General features: G+C 55.0%; 1 protein-coding gene across 3 annotated transcripts in view; it reads right to left on the bottom strand.

Moving 5' to 3' along the window:
- Positions 1 to 952: 952 nt before the first annotated feature.
- Positions 953 to 18882, bottom strand: part of VAV1 (vav guanine nucleotide exchange factor 1) — a 54618-nt gene continuing 36688 nt past the window's right edge. For 2 of the 3 annotated variants that reach the window (XM_070058768.1, XM_070058770.1), the window contains exons 22-27: positions 16622 to 16653; positions 11596 to 11712; positions 10247 to 10334; positions 9197 to 9311; positions 5728 to 5879; positions 953 to 1234 (exon numbers count right to left, since the gene is read on the bottom strand). In XM_070058768.1, coding sequence (XP_069914869.1) covers positions 1181 to 1234; positions 5728 to 5879; positions 9197 to 9311; positions 10247 to 10334; positions 11596 to 11712; positions 16622 to 16653 — 558 coding nt within the window. In that variant the 3' untranslated portion in view covers positions 953 to 1180. The remainder of the gene's footprint in view (positions 1235 to 5727; positions 5880 to 9196; positions 9312 to 10246; positions 10335 to 11595; positions 11713 to 16621; positions 16654 to 18882) is intronic. The other variant, XM_070058769.1, reaches the window with a different exon arrangement.

Below are 18882 nucleotides of genomic sequence, written 5' to 3'. Positions count from 1 at the left end.
GGTGATGGAGATGGAGGTGAGGGAGATGATAGAGATGGAGGTGATGGGGATGGAGATGGAGGTGATGGAGATGGAGATGATGGAGATGATGGAGATGGAGATGATGGAGATGATGGAGATGATGGAGATGGAGATGATGGAGATGGAGATGATGGAGATGGAGATGATGGAGATGATGGAGACAGAGACACAGAGAGAGACAGAGATACACTTAGGGGCAGATGAGTACAGGATGGGTGGATAGCTGAATGGATATGTAGGTGAATGGATGGACGGGTGGATGGGTGGATTGATTGTTAGGTAGGTGGGCAGATGATGGATAAGTGGGTGAATATATGAACAGATGGATGAGTGGGTGGGTGGGTAGATGAAAGTTTGGACAGATGGATCTGTGGGTGGGTAAATGGGTGGGTGGGTGGATGGATGGGCAGGTGGATGGGTGGATGGATGGGCAGGTGGATGGGTGGGTGGATGGATGGGTGGGTGGGTGGGTGGGTGGAGGGGTGGAGGGGTGGATGGGTGGATGGATGGGTGGGTGGGTGGAGGGGTGGATGGGTGGATGGATGGGTGGGTGGATGGATGGGTGGGTGGGTGGGTGGATGGGTGGGCAGGTGGATGGGTGGATGAGTGGGTGGTTGGGTGGGTGGGTGGAGGGGTGGATGGTGTCACAGGTATAAGAGGTTTCACCACACAGAATAACTAGGGGAGGAGGCCTCCAAGCAGCGACTAAGCTCTGAGACAGAAACAGCATGAGTGTACACCTGCTCCCCTCCACCCGTGAGTAGGACACTTGTGCTGCTTGGAAACCCCGGCTCCACCGCCAAGCCACAGTGTGGTGCTGGAGAGCGGTGGCCACTTGGCAGGTGTGAACTGCTGAGTGAGCCTTTGCTGGTGTCAGCTACCTCCCCCCCGCCCCGTCTCTCCCCTCCCAGCTCCTCCTGAACGACACCAGTCCATCCATCCATCATTTTATTAAAAGCAGTTACCTTGAGTCCCCCTTCCTTGAGGGGCCCCAAGGGGAATCGGTGTGTTATAAATTAACCCCGGCAGGCCATCACGCCGGGACCCCTGCCAGCTCGGCCTCTCGGCCCACGGGGATGGCCACGGTCGCTGGCCCCGCGGCCCGCTCGTCCTGGGCTCTGAGCCTGCGGTTCCTCGGTCCTCTGCCAGCGCCCCAGGCTCAGCAGTACTCAGAGTAATCCTCCTCCACGTAGTTGGAAGGAAACCAGCCGATCTGTAAAGACATGAGCATTCCATCAGGGCAGCTTCCACACGACCGCCTGGCGCTTCCACACCCAGGCAGGCTCCCTCCCAGCCCACGGGCCGTGCACCTGCTGCACCCCCACACTCCTGTTAGCCTCCCCCCACTTCACTTCTCTCCAGAGCACTTGTCTCCGTGTGCCTCGGTACGTATTGATCTGTTTACAGGCTTCCTGTCTCTTTCCCTTCCTGCCATCACATTGTCAGTCTACACGGGTGGAGAATTCTGTCTTATTCACCGCTGAATCCCAAGAACATAGAGCAAATCTTAGCACACAGGGGATACTTAGCTAACATTTCTGGGTGCATGGACATTGATACTGGACAGATGGTGGGCTGATGAATGGCACTGCTCCCCGGGGCACCGCTCCCCCAGACACCACTCCCCCAGACACAGGTCCCCCAGACACAGCTCCCCCAGACACCGCTCCCCCCAGACACCACTCCCCCAGACACCGCTCCCCCAGACACCACTCCCCCAGACACCACTCCCCCCAGACACCACTCCCCCAGACACCGCTCCCCCCAGACACCACTCCCCCAGACTCTACTCCCCCAGACACAGCTCCCCCAGACTCTGCTCCCCCAGACACTGCTCCCCCAGACACCGCTCCCCAGACACTGCTCCCCCAGACACTGCTCCCCCAGACACTGCTCCCCAGACACTACTCCCCCAGACACCACTCCCCCAGACTCTACTCCCCCAGACACCACTCCCCCCAGACACTGCTCCCCCAGACACCACTCCCCCCAGACACTGCTCCCCCAGACTCTACTCCCCCAGACTCTACTCCCCCAGACTCTACTCCCCCAGACACTGCTCCCCCAGACTCTACTCCCCCAGACTCTACTCCCCCAGACACCACTCCCCCAGACACCACTCCCCCAGACTCTACTCCCCCAGACTCTACTCCCCCAGACACTGCTCCCCCAGACTCTACTCCCCCAGACACCACTCCCCCAGACACCACTCCCCCAGACACCGCTCCCCCAGACTCTACTCCCCCAGACACCACTCCCCCAGACACCACTCCCCCAGACACCGCTCCCCCAGACTCTACTCCCCCAGACACTACTCCCCCAGACACTGCTCCCCCAGACTCTACTCCCCCAGACACTGCTCCCCCAGACACCACTCCCCCAGACACCACTCCCCCAGACACCACTCCCCCAGACTCTACTCCCCCAGACACCACTCCCCCAGACATGGCTCCCCCAGACTCTACTCCCCCAGACACTGCTCCCCCAGACACTGCTCCCCCAGACTCTACTCCCCCAGACACCACTCCCCCAGACACCACTCCCCCAGACACCGCTCCCCCAGACTCTACTCCCCCAGACACCGCTCCCCCAGACACCACTCCCCCAGACACCGCTCCCCCAGACTCTACTCCCCCAGACACTACTCCCCCAGACACCACTCCCCCAGACATGGCTCCCCCAGACTCTACTCCCCCAGACACTGCTCCCCCAGACACCGCTCCCCCAGACACCACTCCCCCAGACACCGCTCCCCCAGACATGGCTCCCCCAGACTATGCTCCCCCAGACACTGCTCCCCCAGACACCACTCCCCCAGACACCGCTCCCCCAGACACCACTCCCCCAGACACCACTCCCCCAGACTCTACTCCCCCAGACACCACTCCCCCCAGACACCACTCCCCCAGACACCACTCCCCCAGACACCGCTCCCCCAGACACCACTCCCCCAGACATGGCTCCCCCAGACTATGCTCCCCCAGACACTGCTCCCCCAGACACCGCTCCCCCAGACACCACTCCCCCAGACACCACTCCCCCAGACACCGCTCCCCCCAGACACCACTCCCCCAGACACCACTCCCCCAGACACCGCTCCCCCAGACACCACTCCCCCAGACATGGCTCCCCCAGACTATGCTCCCCCAGACACTGCTCCCCCAGACACCGCTCCCCCAGACACCACTCCCCCAGACACTGCTCCCCCAGACTCTACTCCCCCAGACACCGCTCCCCCAGACACCGCTCCCCAGACACTGCTCCCCCAGACACCGCTCCCCCAGACTCTACTCCCCCAGACACTACTCCCCCAGACAGCACTCCCCCAGACACTACTCCCCCAGACACCACTCCCCCAGACACCGCTCCCCCAGACTCTACTCCCCCAGACACTACTCCCCCAGACACCACTCCCCCAGACACTGCTCCCCCAGACACCGCTCCCCCAGACACCGCTCCCCCAGACTCTACTCCCCCAGACACCGCTCCCCCAGACACTACTCCCCCAGACACCGCTCCCCCAGACACCACTCCCCCAGACACCGCTCCCCCAGACTCTACTCCCCCAGACACCGCTCCCCCAGACACCACTCCCCCAGACATGGCTCCCCCAGACTATGCTCCCCCAGACACTGCTCCCCCAGACACCGCTCCCCCAGACACCACTCCCCCAGACACCACTCCCCCAGACACCGCTCCCCCCAGACACCACTCCCCCAGACACCACTCCCCCAGACACTGCTCCCCCAGACTCTACTCCCCCAGACACCGCTCCCCCAGACACCACTCCCCCAGACATGGCTCCCCCAGACTATGCTCCCCCAGACTCTACTCCCCCAGACACCACTCCCCCAGACATGGCTCCCCCAGACTATGCTCCCCCAGACACCGCTCCCCAGACACTGCTCCCCCAGACACCGCTCCCCCAGACTCTACTCCCCCAGACACCACTCCCCCAGACACCGCTCCCCCAGACTCTACTCCCCCAGACACTACTCCCCCAGACACCACTCCCCCAGACTATGCTCCCCCAGACACCACTCCCCCAGACACCGCTCTCCCAGACACCACTCCCCCAGACACCACTCCCCCGGGAACTACTCCCCAGATACTGCTCCCCCAGATACTACTCCCCCAGGCACTATTCTCCCAGACAGCACTCCCCTGGACACGGCTCCCCCAGACACTGCTCCCCAGACACTGCTCCCCCAGACTCTACCCCAGACTCTACTCCCCCAGACACCACTCCCCAGACACCGCTCCCCCAGACACTACTCCCCCAGACACGGCTCCCCCAGACACTGCTCCCCCAGACTCTACTCCCCTGGGCATGGCTCCCCCAGACACTGCTCCCCCAGACACTACTCCCCTGGGCATGGCTCCCCCGGACACTGCTCCCCCAGACTCGACTCTTCTGGGCACTGCTCCCCAGGCACTTAGCCAGACCATTTCTCACACGCCCTCCCCAGAGAGCAGTGCTCTAACCAGCGCCCTTGCCTTCCTCCACCAGGTCTAAGAAACAACTAGGAGGTGGGAAGTCATCAGAGGACAAAATGGAGGATTCTCTGCCTTCATGGACCACAGGTGAGTCCTGGCAGAAAGAGCTGATGTGGAGCCCTGACGGCCAATCCGCTCTGACAGATCACACGGGCACCGGCTCACGCTCGGTCTCAGCCCTGCCTCTGCCGCATGCAGCGTCCACTGAGCACCTACTGTGTGCCTGCACGGCTGACACTGCAGCATCCACTGAGCACCTGCTGTGTGCCTGCACGGCTGACACTGCAGCGTCCACTGAGCACCTGCTGTGTGCCTGCACGGCTGACACTGCAGCGTCCACTGAGCACCTGCTGTGTGCCTGCACGGCTGACACTGCAGCGTCCACTGAGCACCTGCTGTGTGCCTGCACGGCTGACACTGCAGCGTCCACTGAGCACCTGCTGTGTGCCTGCACGGCTGACACTGCAGCGTCCACTGAGCACCTGCTGTGTGCCCTGCATGGCTGACACCGCAGTGTCCACTGAGCACCTACTGTGTGCCCTGCATGGCTGACACTGCAGTATCTATTGAGCACCTACTGTGTTCCATGCACTGGTGATATTGCAGTGTCCCTTGAGCACCTACTGTGTGGCATGCACTGCCATGAACAACACAGACACGCGTCTCTGCCGCTGTGTGCCCCAACATGCCGATCGCTGTCACCCCACGGCCTTTGCACCACTAGTTCTGCTGCTGGAACACATGCTCCCTCTCCCCATCTGTGACCTCTGTACTCGGCTAACGTTACCTGTCCCTTGGCTCTCACTCTGACCTCTTGGATTCATCCGGATGCACCTGGGGTGGGTCCTGAGCTTCCTCTGGGCTTCTCCCCACCCGGGGACTCCCCACCCCAGCTGCCGCACTCAGAGCTGTGGCATGTTGCTTAGAGAAGTGTTCTCCTCGCTAGATTACAAGTGCCGTGGGGACAACGATCCTTCCACGTTCACGGCTCTGCCTCATTAGCATCCACCAGAATCTCATTAGCATCCACCAGAATGCCCCCCACACAGTAGGTCCTCAATAAGTAAAGGTGGAGTGCATTCATGAACAAAATCTCGGTGCCGCTTCTTCCCTTCCTACCAAGTAAGCCACACGCCACCTCCTTCCGACAACTCCAGCGCGGCCAGGCCACCTCCCACACCCTGCCCGGCAGCCCACCCTCTGGCTCACCCGGCCGTAGATCTCTCCTCGCCACCAGCCTTGCTGGCCTTTCTTGTTGAGGATCTTGACGATGTCGCCTTCCTTGAGGGACAGCTCCGATCGGTCCCGGGCACAGAAGTCGTAACGGGCTTTGGCCGTGCCGAAGTACTTGGTGCTTCCTGCTGTGGGGAGAGAGGGGAAGTGAGGAAAGGGCTAGGTGCTGAGTGCCCTCAGAGGGGGGTGCTCTGTGCCAGCTCGCTCACGGCTCCTTGCCGCCAGGTACCAGGTGTCCTCGAGGCTGGCGGCACCAAAGCACATCCCACCACCATCCTTCCAGTCCAGGCATCACCCAAACTCAGAGAATAAGACCACTTTTACCTTTGTAATGGTTTGTACATGTTTAGAGAAAAAGGAACAAGAAGAAAACCGGGGGGAATCATCCTAGGCTGTCAGTGTTAATGATCTTAATGAGGGCCGGGGAGTAGCATCCAAACATTGCATTGGTATCTTTCTAAGAATCCAACACTTGGGGCCAGTACCGCAACACAGTTAAGCCATCATCTGCAGCAGCAGTGGCACATGGCACTGGCTCAAGTCCTGGCTGCCCCACTTCTGATCCAGCTCCTTGTTAGTGCACTTGGGAAAGTGGTGGAAGACAGCCCAGGTATTTGGGCCCCTGCACCCACGACGGAGACCCTGAGGAAGCTCCTGGCTCCTGGCTTCAGCTTGGCTCGGCCCTGGCCCACTACAGCCATTTGTGGAGTGAACTAGAGGATGGAAACTAACTCTCTCTCTCAGGAGAGGAGCAGGATCGGGGCAGATTCGGGGCAGGATTGGGGCAGGATTGGGACAGGCATTTGGCTGGGCAGTTAGGATTCCAACTGAATGCCCACAACCCACACTGGAGAGCCTGGGCGAGGGCTTGGGTTCCACTCCGGTTTTCTGCTCATGTGGGGATGGCCCAGGTAGTTGGGTCCCTGCCACCCACATGGTAGACTGACATGGAGCTCCTGGCCCCTACCTATGACCAGCCTGAGCCCCACCACCTGTGACGCCAGCATCCCATCTGGGCACCAGCTCACATCCTGGCTGTTCCAGTTCTGGTCCAGCTCCCCGCTAATGGCCGAGGGAAAACAAAAGAAGATGGCCTAAATGCTTGGGCTCCTCACCCCTGTAGGAGACCCAGATGAGGCTCCTGGCTCCTGGTTTTGGCCTGGCCCAGCCCTGGCAGTTGCGGCCATTTGGGGAGTGAACAGGTGAATGGAAGTTTCATAGTCTGTCTCTCGCTTGCTCGCTCTCTCTCTCGCTCTCGCCCTCTCCCTTCAACTAAGTAAATAAATCATTAAAATAAAATAAAATAGAAAGGAGCACACTAAAGCTCCTCCCTATGGTGGAAGGGGTGATCTGCTGACTACTACTGGATGTGGATCCAGCATAAGCACTTCTCTCTGCAGACAAGTCCCCTGTTTCCTGGATCCTCACCGTCCCCAGGGAACAGCCCAGACGCTACTCCCCCTGCTGCAGGACATATCCCGGCAACCCAGCACAACAGAATACGCTAGGTCAACAAACGAGACTAACCGACCTGTACACCATCACCCAGCACACAGCACCCTGAGTACTCACTACACATACCTGTGACACCATCACCCAACACACAGCACCCTGTACTCACCACACCTACCTGTGAACCATCATACAGCACAAAGCACCCTGTACTAACCACAGCTACCTGTACACCATCACCCAACACACAGCACCCTCTGCATCACTACACCTACCTGTGACACCACACTCAGCACACAGCACCCTGAGTACTCACCACACATACCTGTGAACCATCATACAGCACACAGCACCCTGTACTAACCACACCTACCTGTGACACCATCATACAGCACAAAGCACCCTGCACTAACCACAGCTACCTGTACACCACACTCAGCACACAGCACCCTGTACTCACTACACCTACCTGTGACACCATCACTCAGCACACAGCACCCTGTACTCACTACACCTACCTGTGACACCACACTCAGCACACAGCACCCTGTACTCACTACACCTACCTGTGACACTATCACTCAGCACACAGCACCCTGTGTACTCACCACACTTACCTATGACACCATCACTCAGCACACAGCATCCTGTACTCACTACACCTACCTGTGACACCATCACTCAGCACACAGCACCCTGTACTCACTACACCTACCTGTGACACCATCATACAGTACACAGTACCCTGTACTCACCACACCTACCTGTGAACCATCATACAGCACAAAGCACCCTGTACTAACCACAGCTACCTGTACACCATCACCCAACACACAGCACCCTCTGCATCACTACACCTACCTGTGACACCACACTCAGCACACAGCACCCTGAGTACTCACCACACATACCTGTGAACCATCATACAGCACACAGCACCCTGTACTAACCACACCTACCTGTGACACCATCATACAGCACAAAGCACCCTGCACTAACCACAGCTACCTGTACACCACACTCAGCACACAGCACCCTGTACTCACTACACCTACCTGTGACACCATCACTCAGCACACAGCACCCTGTACTCACTACACCTACCTGTGACACCACACTCAGCACACAGCACCCTGTACTCACTACACCTACCTGTGACACCATCACTCAGCACACAGCACCCTGTACTCACCACACCTACCTGTGACACTATCACTCAGCACACAGCACCCTGTACTAACTACACCTACCTGTGACACCATCATACAGCACACAGCACCCTGTACTCACTACACCTGTGACAATATCACTCAGCACACAGCACCCTGTACTCACTACACCTACCTGTGACACTATCACTCAGCACACAGCACCCTGTACTAACTACACCTACCTGTGACACCACACTCAGCACACAGCACCCTGTACTCACTACACCTACCTGTGACACCATCACTCAGCACACAGCACCCTGTACTCACTACACCTACCTGTGACACCATCACTCAGCACACAGCACCCTGTGTACTCACTACACCTACCTGTGACACCATCACTCAGCACACAGCACCCTGTGTACTCACTACACATACCTGTGACACTATCACTCAGCACATAGCACCCTGTACTCACTACACCTACCTGTACACCATCACTCAGCACACAGCACCCTGTGTACTCACTACACCTACCTGTGACACCACACCCAGCACACAGCACCCTGTGTACTCACCACATCTACCTGTGACACCACACCCAGCACACAGCACCCTGTGTACTCACCACACTTACCTGTGATGCCATCACTCAGCACACAGCACCCTGTACTCAGTACCCCTCTCAGAGGTGCTGGGACAGGCACAGTGGGAAGCACTTTCGGCTCTGCAGTGAGGACCCCGCACACCCACTTTAAGGGAAGCCCGTGGCACCCCCAGGGTCTCCCCCCACCAGGAGAGAAGTGCTGGAGCCGCACACCACAGCTGGGACCACCTACCTGGTGGCTTGCTAATGGCCCTCCTCTCAGGCTCCTTGAAGGGAAACTGTAAGGTGGTGTCCAGCGACTTGAAACAATCCTTTAGGGAGTTCTTCTGGTAAAACTCCACCAGCTCCTGGGAGGGAGACGGCACAACAGACGCTGTCACAGAGGCCGAGCCGGCAGGGGAGAAGCCCAACACCGTCCTTGCAGTAGGCCCCCTGCTGGCCTCCCTGGCAAGTGACTCCTTGAATGCTCCCTACGATGGGGAGCTCACTCTCTTCCCGTGCAGTCAGGACTCCTGTGCCTTAGACCCACAGGCTTAAAATGTCCAAAACACAGCCAAAATTACAGGGCAGTAATCAGTGCAAAACCACTCAGAAGGACTCGGTTCTCTGCAAAGTGGTCACTCAGAAGATTCAAAGGAGCTAAGCGCGGAAGTCCAACAGAACAAGGCCCCGCAGGGCAGCCGCCTGGCACAGCGGCTAAGGCGCCTGCACCCCCTCACTCAGTCCCTGGGTTCGAGTCTCAGTTCTGCTGCTGACCCCAGCTCCCTGCCAATGCACAGGTCAAGGCCTGGGTAGTGGGCTCCCTGCCACCTGTCACAGAGGAGACCCAGGGAGCTCCAGACCCCTGGCTTCTTCCTGACCCCAAGCGCACCTCACCTCCCCTCTTGCAGGCATTTAGGGAGTGAACCAGTATATGGAAGTCTCTCTCTCTCTCTCTCTCTCTCTCTCTCTCAGCTTTAAAATAAAGTTGGCAATTCTATGTCTTTTAAACAAAAATGTGTTTAAAATGAGCATCGTCCTGTTATTCTGTGCTGCTCCAGGAAGACTTAAGCTGTTTTACCCACCTGTGAAATGGGAGCTCAAGGAGTGAGCCGGAGCCCTGACTACAACAGGTCAGACACTGTGATTCGCTATCATTGCTATTATTCCTCTCACTGCTGTTCACAAAGGAAGAGGTCACAGGTCAGTAGGTCGCGGTGCCCTCGGAGGGGCCGCTCCAGGACGGAGCTGCAGGGAGGGTCCCACCGGACCTGGGGGCTGAGCCGGGGGCAGGGGGCCCTACCGTGAGCCCTCGGAAAGCCTTCTTCTCCGTGATGCGGTACAGCCCTTCTGCCGTCATGATCTTAATGTGCTTGACCTCGACGCTGCACCTGGAATCACACAGAGAGAGAGGGGCTCAGCATGGGGACCAGACCAGTCCTCTGCCCCAAGCCACCCCTCAGCCATGGAGACAGGGGTCATGGCGCCCGCTGGGGTCAAAGGCTACAGCTGACCACAGGACCACGCCCCTGGCGCCTTCACATCCTCCCCTCCACAGTCGCTGAGAACAAGATCTTGTAAACAAAGTGATTACAGGGACCATAGGGACAGGTGGGGCTTCCCGCACCCCAACACAGAGCACCCAGGACAGAGAACACAGGAGGAGAGACCCACTGCAGCCAACAGGGGCTGGCGGCGCCGGCTTCCCATGTGAGCACTGGTTCAAGTCCCGGCTGCTCCACTTCCCATCCAGCTCTCTGCTATGGCCTGGGCAAGCAGCAGTGATGGCCCAAGTCCTCAGGCCCCTGCACCCATGTGGGAGACCTGGAAAAAGCTCCTGGTTCCCGGCTTCAGATTGGCACAACTCTGGCTGTTTTGGCCATTTGGGGAGTGAATCAGAGGATGGAAAAGCTCTCTCTCTCACTTTCTCTCTCTCTCTCCCTCCCTTTCCCCCTCTCTCAGTAACTCTGGCTCTCAAATAAATAAATAAATCTTAAAAAAAAAAGCCGGAGTGGGGGCAAAAAGCACGTTGCCTTGGCCGCACCCTCGGGTCAGCCTGGAGACCGACCTTCAGTGGCTTCTGCAGGCTGGACGCTAAGAAATTACCCTTGGGAAATTCACCTAGACATTACAATTAACATGTCGGAGATCCCAACAGAAACAGGTGCAAAAGCTCTCGGGAGACTGGGACACCACGAAATTCCCACAGGCGAAGCCGCCCCGAAATGACAAAACTGTGAGAGCAGAGCTTGGCCACACCCACACCCCACGGTGGAGTGCCCGGGGCCACGTCTCGGCTCTGCTCCCGGTTCCAGCTCCCTGCTGGCGAGCACCCTGGGAGGCAGCGGTGATGGCTCCTCACTGGGCCCCTGCACCCACGCAGGAGACCTGGGTGAAGCCCCTGGCTTCCACCTGGCCCAGTGCTGGCTGGGAGTGACCCAGCGGATGGAAGCGCTCGCTCGCTCTCTCTCTCTCTCTCTCTCTCTCTCTCTCGGTAACTCTCTGACATCCAAAATAAACAAATGAACATTTAAGAAAGGAAAGAGGAGAGAGAGAGGACAGGCAGAGCCCCCCAGGGGAGCGGGAACTCTGCACCCGGCATGCCCTTCTCCCCAGGTGCCCACGGGGGACAGGGCTTGGGGGAGGAGTTACTTAATGCTGATGGCAAACTCTGCCGAGTCCTTCACCCTCTGGCGCACCAGGAACGTCCCGTCCGAGCGGTTGGTGAGGATGTTCTCTGCCCCAGCACGCTCCATGGGGCCGGCATACCTGCAAAGAGACACCAAGGTGAGAGGCGGCACGGCTCCCACACCCAGGACCCTTCATGGCCACATGGAGGTGCTGTGTCCCGCCGGCCTGGTCCTGACACTGACACAGGCCCCAGGCAGGTGGCAAGCGGAGCCCAGAGCCAGGCGGTGACTGCCAGGCTTCTCCAAGTCACACCCACACTTTGACGCAGGAGCTGCGGGGGCAGCTCAGCCTTCTGGGGCTCAATGGGTCTCTGGAGTTTGGCCACAATATCAATGGGCATTTTACTGAGTGCCTACTATATGCCCAGCTCTGTGGTCACCGGGATGGAGCTAGGGGAAGGAGGGCGACGCACTAGCTTCTGCACAAAATTTAAACGGGGGCCAAAAACCCAGGCACCAAAACAAATAAAACAAACAGCATAGTGTCTTAAAGCAGTATTCTTCTAAATCAACATAAATGCAGCATTAGGGTAGAGCAAGTTAAACTGCAGCTTGCGACACCAGCACCCTACACTGGAACACCAGTTTCAGTCCCGGCTGCTCCACTTCCGATCCAGCTCTCTGCTATATCCTGGGAAAGCAGCAGAAGATGACCCAAGTGCTTGGGCTCCTGCACCCACGTGGGAGACCTGGATAAAGCTCCTGGCTTTGGATCAGCACTGCTCCGGCCAGTGTGGCCATCTGAGGAGTGAACCAGCAGATGGAAGACCTCTTTCTTTCTTTCTTTCTTCTTTCTTTCTTTCTTTCTTTCTTTCTTTCTTTCTTTCTTTCTTTCTTTCTCTCTCTCTCTCTCTCTCTCTCTCTCTCTCTCTGCCACTGCCTCTCTGTAACTCTTTCAAATAAATAAATAAATCTTTAAAAAAAAAAAAAAGAAACAAGACAGGGTGACAGGCACACACTGCTGTGAGCGTGCTATAGCCCAGTGAGTTGAGTACATGTACGGATGTGTATGTAAATGGAAGTGTGTGCAACATTGATGCAAACTTGTGGCACAAGCATGAGCACGTGACCTATGACATAAGACACATTAATGTAAATGTTAATGTGCAACATAAATAACTGATCATGACATGTAATGTGTAACTATATATAACATAATATAAATGGATGTCTATACTATATGATGAGTAATAGGACATAAATGAAAACCTACAGATTTGATTATACATAATATAACATAAAGCAAACATGTATTATAAAGTAAATATATAAAATGACAAATATACAGGTATAATAAAAATTATATAATACATAAGGTATATGTAGATGTGAAATGTATGAAATAGCATTATATAAGTGTAACTGTACTGTACAAATATTAATTTTATATAATTATATGACATATGATATTATATGAATATAAGAACTACCGCTAATGATTAAATGGTTAATTTCATGTTTTCTTTCACCTCAATTTTTAAAGAAATGAGTGCGAGGGCAGGATTTGGCCTTGTGAGTAAAGCCTAGGGTTTACTGCTCCTGACCCCGGCTTCCTGCTGACACGCACCCTCGGAGGCAGTGGTGATGGCCCTGCAGGATTTACTATCCCACTGTTCCGCTCAGGGCAGATATTTTGGCTTTGTTTTTGTTTTTTTAAAATACGGTACTTAGGGCCGGCGCCGTGGCTCAATAGGCTAATCCTCCACCTTGCGGCGCCGGCACACCGGGTTCTAGTCCCGGTTGGGGCGCCGGATTCTGTCCCGGTTGCCCCTCTTCCAGGCCAGCTCTCTGCTATGGCCAGGGAGTGCAGTGGAGGATGGCCCAGGTGCTTGGGCCCTGCACCCCATGGGAGACCAGGAAAAGCACCTGGCTCCTGGCTCCTGCCAGGATCAGCGCGGTGCGCCGGCTGCAGCGGCGGCCATTGGAGGGTGAACCAGCGGCAAAGGAAGACCTTTCTCTCTCTGTCTCTCTCTCTCACTGTCCACTCTGCCTGTCAAAAAAAAAAAAAAAAAAAAAAATACGGTACTAACACACCAACGCCAGAGATGTTAAGATGCAGAAAACAAACTACAGATTTTAGAATGGACAAGACAATGACAACAGCTAACGCTATATGAAGTTTCACTGGGTACTGGGTCCAGGGCTACGCACTTCACAGGCTCATGTAAGCCTCAAAACACTGTGTAGTGACAACACCATGTAGCGACACCACTGTGCAAGGACACCACTGTGCAGTGACACCAGTGTGCAGTGACACTACTGTAAGGTGACACCACTGTGCAGCAACACCACCACACAGCGACACTGCCACACAGTAACACCACGCAGTGACAACACCATGCAACACCATTGTGCAGTAACAACACTATGCAGCAACAACACCATGCAGTAGCAACACTGTGCAGTGACTACACCATATAGTAGATGCCACAATTAACCTACTTTCCAGTGGGATTAAGTTATCGGCCCAAGGCCACACAGCTGTGTAATGTTCAGATCAAGATTTGAACCCAAGTTAGCAAGCCCCAAAAGTCACATTGTAATCCCATGCCCTCAGATGTTCAACATGCAACAGGTAAAAAGGGGGAGTGGAGGAACTGCTGTTATCATCACCATGGTCACCATCATCACAACCATCACCATCATCATCACCACCATCACTGTCATCACCACCATCATCATCACCTTCCTCACCATCAACATCACTGTCATCACCACCACTACCATCATCACCATCATCATCACCATCATCACCATCATCATCTCCATCACTATCACTGTCATCACCACCATCACCTTCACCTTCATCACCATCAACATCACTGTCATCACCACCACCACCACCTTCATCACCATCATCACCACCGTCATCACCATCACCACCATCATCTCCATCACTATCACTGTCATCACCACCATCATCTTCACCTTCGTCACCATCATCACCACCATCATCTCCATCACTATCACTGTTATCACCACCATCACCTTCACCTTCCTCACCATCAACATCACTGTCATCACCACCACCACCATCATCACCACCATCATCATCACCACCATCACTGTCATCACCACCACCATCATCATCACCATCATCATCACCACCATCACTGTCATCACCACCATCATCATCACCGACATCACCATCAACATCACTGTCATCACCACCACTACCATCATCACCATCATCATCTCCATCACAATCACTGTTATCATCTCCATCACCACCACCTTCATCACCATCATCTCCACCATCATCACCACCATCATCTCCATCACTATCACTGTCATCACCACCACCACCATCATCACCACCATCATCACCATCACCACCATCATCACTATCACTGTCATCATCACCATCATCACCACCGTCATCACCATCATCATCACCATCACTATCACTGTCATCACCACCATCACCTTCACCTTTCTCACCATCAACATCACTGTCATCACCACCACCATCATCACCAACATCATCTCCATCACTATCACTGTCATCACCACCTTCATCACCATCATCACCACCATCATCATCTCCATCACTATCACTGTCATCACCACCTTCGTCACCATCATCACCATCACCACCATCATCTCCATCACTATCACTGTCATCACCACCACTACCATCATCATCACCATCATCATCACCATCATCACCATCATCATCTCCATCACTATCATTGTCATCATTACCATCATCACCACCGTCATCACCATCATCATCACTATCATCACCATCACCTTCATCATCACCACCACCTTCATCACCATCATCACCACCGTCATCACCATCATCATCACTATCATCACCATCACCTTCATCACTATCACCATCACCATAACTGTCACCACCACCATCATCATCATCACCAACATCATTACTAACATCACCAGCACCATCACCACCATCACCAGCACCATCACCATCACTGTCATCACCACCATCACCATCACCATCACCTCTATCACTTTCATCACTATCACTGTCATCACTGTCATCACCGTCATCACCATCATCATTACCATTACCTTCAACACCACCATCATCATCACTGTCATAACCACCACCATCACCATCACCGACACCACCACCACCATCACTGTCATCACCACTACCACCACCACCATCATCTCCATCATCACCACCATCACCGCATCCTAACACTTTCATCACTATCACTGTCATCACCATCATCACCATCATCACCTTCAACACCACCATCACGATCACTGTCATCACCACCATCACCTTCAACAACACCATTATCATCCCTGTCACCACCACCACCATCACCATCACCATCACCGTCATCACCATCACCAACATCAACATCCCTGTCACCACCACCACCACCACCATCACCAACACCAACACCATCACCATCACCACCATCACCATCACCGACCCTGACACCACCACCATCACCAACATCACCAACATCAACATCCCTGTCACCACCACCACCACCACCATCACCAACACCAACACCATCACCATCACCACCATCACCATCACCGACCCTGACACCACCACCATCACCAACATCACCAACATCAACATCCCTGTCACCACCACCACCATCACCAACACCAACACCATCACCATCACCAACATCAACATCCCTGTCACCACCACCACCATCACCAACACCAACACCATCACCATCACCACCATCACCATCACCGACACCACCACCACCATCACCACTGACACCACCACCATCATCATTTTCACTATCATCACCTTCGTTGTTGTGACCATTTCCCTTCAGAAAGACCACAATCTTCCAAGCCCAGGGACCTTTCTTTGCCTTCCTGTCCCCTCAGCAGGTCCCCAGCCCAGGGACAGGTACAGAAGCCAATGCCCTGGGCTCCGAGAATAAGTGACTGAGCTGGAAGCCCCTCCACGCCCAGCCTGGGTTCCCACCCTACAAACCCCAAGTCAAAAACACAACGGCAGGGTGTGTCCTACTCACCAGAGATGGACAGACAGGTCCTGGGGAGGGCCCTGGAACACAGACAGAGAACCCAGGTGAGGGCAGAGGCCACCACTGGACAACAGACTGCAGGGCACTTCATCCATCCATCCATCTAGCCATCCACTCCATGAGCACTACCAAGTGCCTAGAATGTCCCAGATACTGTGCCACTCCTGGGGAACACAGCCCTAGCACCTAGTGGGAGAGACTGCTCCCACAGCCTAGGAGTGAGTCATCCTCCCACCTGTGTTGTACGGCCCTCCAGCTAAAAGTGGTTTTTACTTTGTTAAATAATTGTTGAAAATCGAAAGAAGAATGTTTCCTGGTGTGTGCAGATTACATAAAATCTACGTGTCAGCACCTATACTTTAAGTTTTATGAAAATACAGCCGTGCCTGCTGGGGTACAAGCCAGCTGTGCCTTCTTTTACTTGGCCGTAGCAGGGTTGAGGAGTCTCAGATGTGAGCACGTGGCCCACCGGGCTGAGAATATTTCATCTCCAGCCCTTGACAGAAAACGTTTGCCAACCCCAGAGAGACAGGAGTGTGAATCTGCTCACGCCCACTGCCTTACACCCATGAGGGATGAACAGATACCATTACAATGGAGTAAGAGCCAGCCTCAAACGGAAGGGAATCGTGACACCTGCTACAGCACGGAGGGACCTCAAGGACAATGAGTTCACAGAAATAAGTCCAACTCAAAAGGACACAGATATCATGATGTCACTCACACGAGGTCCCTAGGGTCGTCAAATCCACAGAGACAGAAAGCGGATGGTGGGGGAGGCGGAGAGAGGTGTCACGGGGTGGGGACGGGGATTCTGTGTTTAATGGGGACTGAGATTGATCTTGAAAAGGTGAGAAGGTTTTGGCAATGGCTACACAACAGCATGTGTGTGGTAATGACCCTGACCTGTGCCCATATGCCAGTTTTACCATGATTAAGAAAAAAACAGAACATATGAGGGCCCACCACCCCTAATTCCAAAACATTTATATCTCCCCAGAAGACCCCACACACATCACCCACGAAGTGGCAAGTCCCTGTTCTGCCTCCAACTCCAGCCCCCAACAACCACCCTTCCACTCTCCGTACCCGCTCCAGACGTCCCAGCAGATGGGATACACCAAATAACGCAAAGATACCACCCAACTGTTCTTCACCTCAGTCTTTGAAACCCGAATGAGACATTCTGTGTACGGTAATGTGGACAGGTCCCAAGACCCCCGGGGACTAAATGGAGGAGAACGGGCTAGAGGGTAAGCCAGGGGGAGACTTGTCTGTCTGTCTTCACAGTAAGGAAACAGCAGGTGGACATACTGAACACCCAGCAGCAGCACTGGGGTCACCCTGCAGGTATGGGGAGGATGGGGACCCCGAGGGGACTGGAGAGCTGCTCTTTCCCGGGTCTTCTCCCAGTCTCCTCACTGTAACTGAGGAAGAGGAGAAGCTATGCCTGAAGGCAGAGATGGGAGCATGACCAAGGATGGTGTGCAAATGGCACCGGCGCTGGCAGGACCGAGTCCCCCGGAGAAGAGGCTGATGCCAGGCCGAGGCAGGGAAGGTACAACATGGATCTGGTTTTGTGCCAGAAAACACGGATGCCCTTGGGAACTGTGAGGCCCTGTCGGGAGGACACAGGAGCCGGTTTACAGCGCTCCCTCCTGGTCAGATAGATGTCCTCCCGGGTAGATGACAGACGGATAGACCAGTGAGATAGATGTCCTCCCGGGCAGATGACAGACAGATACACAAGTGAGACAGATATCCTCCTGGGTAGATGACAGACAGATAGACCAGTGAGATAGATGTCCTCCTGGGTAGATGACAGACAGATAGACCAGTGAGATAGATGTCCTCCCGGGAAGATGACAGATGGATAGACAAGTGACACAGGGTGGAGGCATGGATGCATGGACGGACAGATGGACAGACAAGAGACACAGGATGGATTCATGGATGGATGGATAGATGGACAGATGGATGGATAGATGGACAGACAAGAGACACAGGATGGATGCATGGATGGACGGACAGATGGACAGATGGATAGATGGGTAGACAAGTGACACAGGATGGATGGATGGATGGAGCGATAGATACATACATACATACTTACATACATACACATAAATAGAAGGGAGATAATAGATTAGAGATGAGAGATATACATGATGGGGCCGGCGCTGTGGCATAGAGGGTTAAAGCCCTGGCCTGCAGTGCTGGCATCCCATATGGGTGCTGGTTTGAGTCTC

This window comes from Oryctolagus cuniculus, chromosome 16 (assembly GCF_964237555.1).
Source record: "Oryctolagus cuniculus chromosome 16, mOryCun1.1, whole genome shotgun sequence".
Classification (NCBI taxonomy): Eukaryota; Metazoa; Chordata; class Mammalia; order Lagomorpha; family Leporidae; genus Oryctolagus; species Oryctolagus cuniculus.
This window is presented reverse-complemented; position numbering and strand designations above follow the sequence as displayed.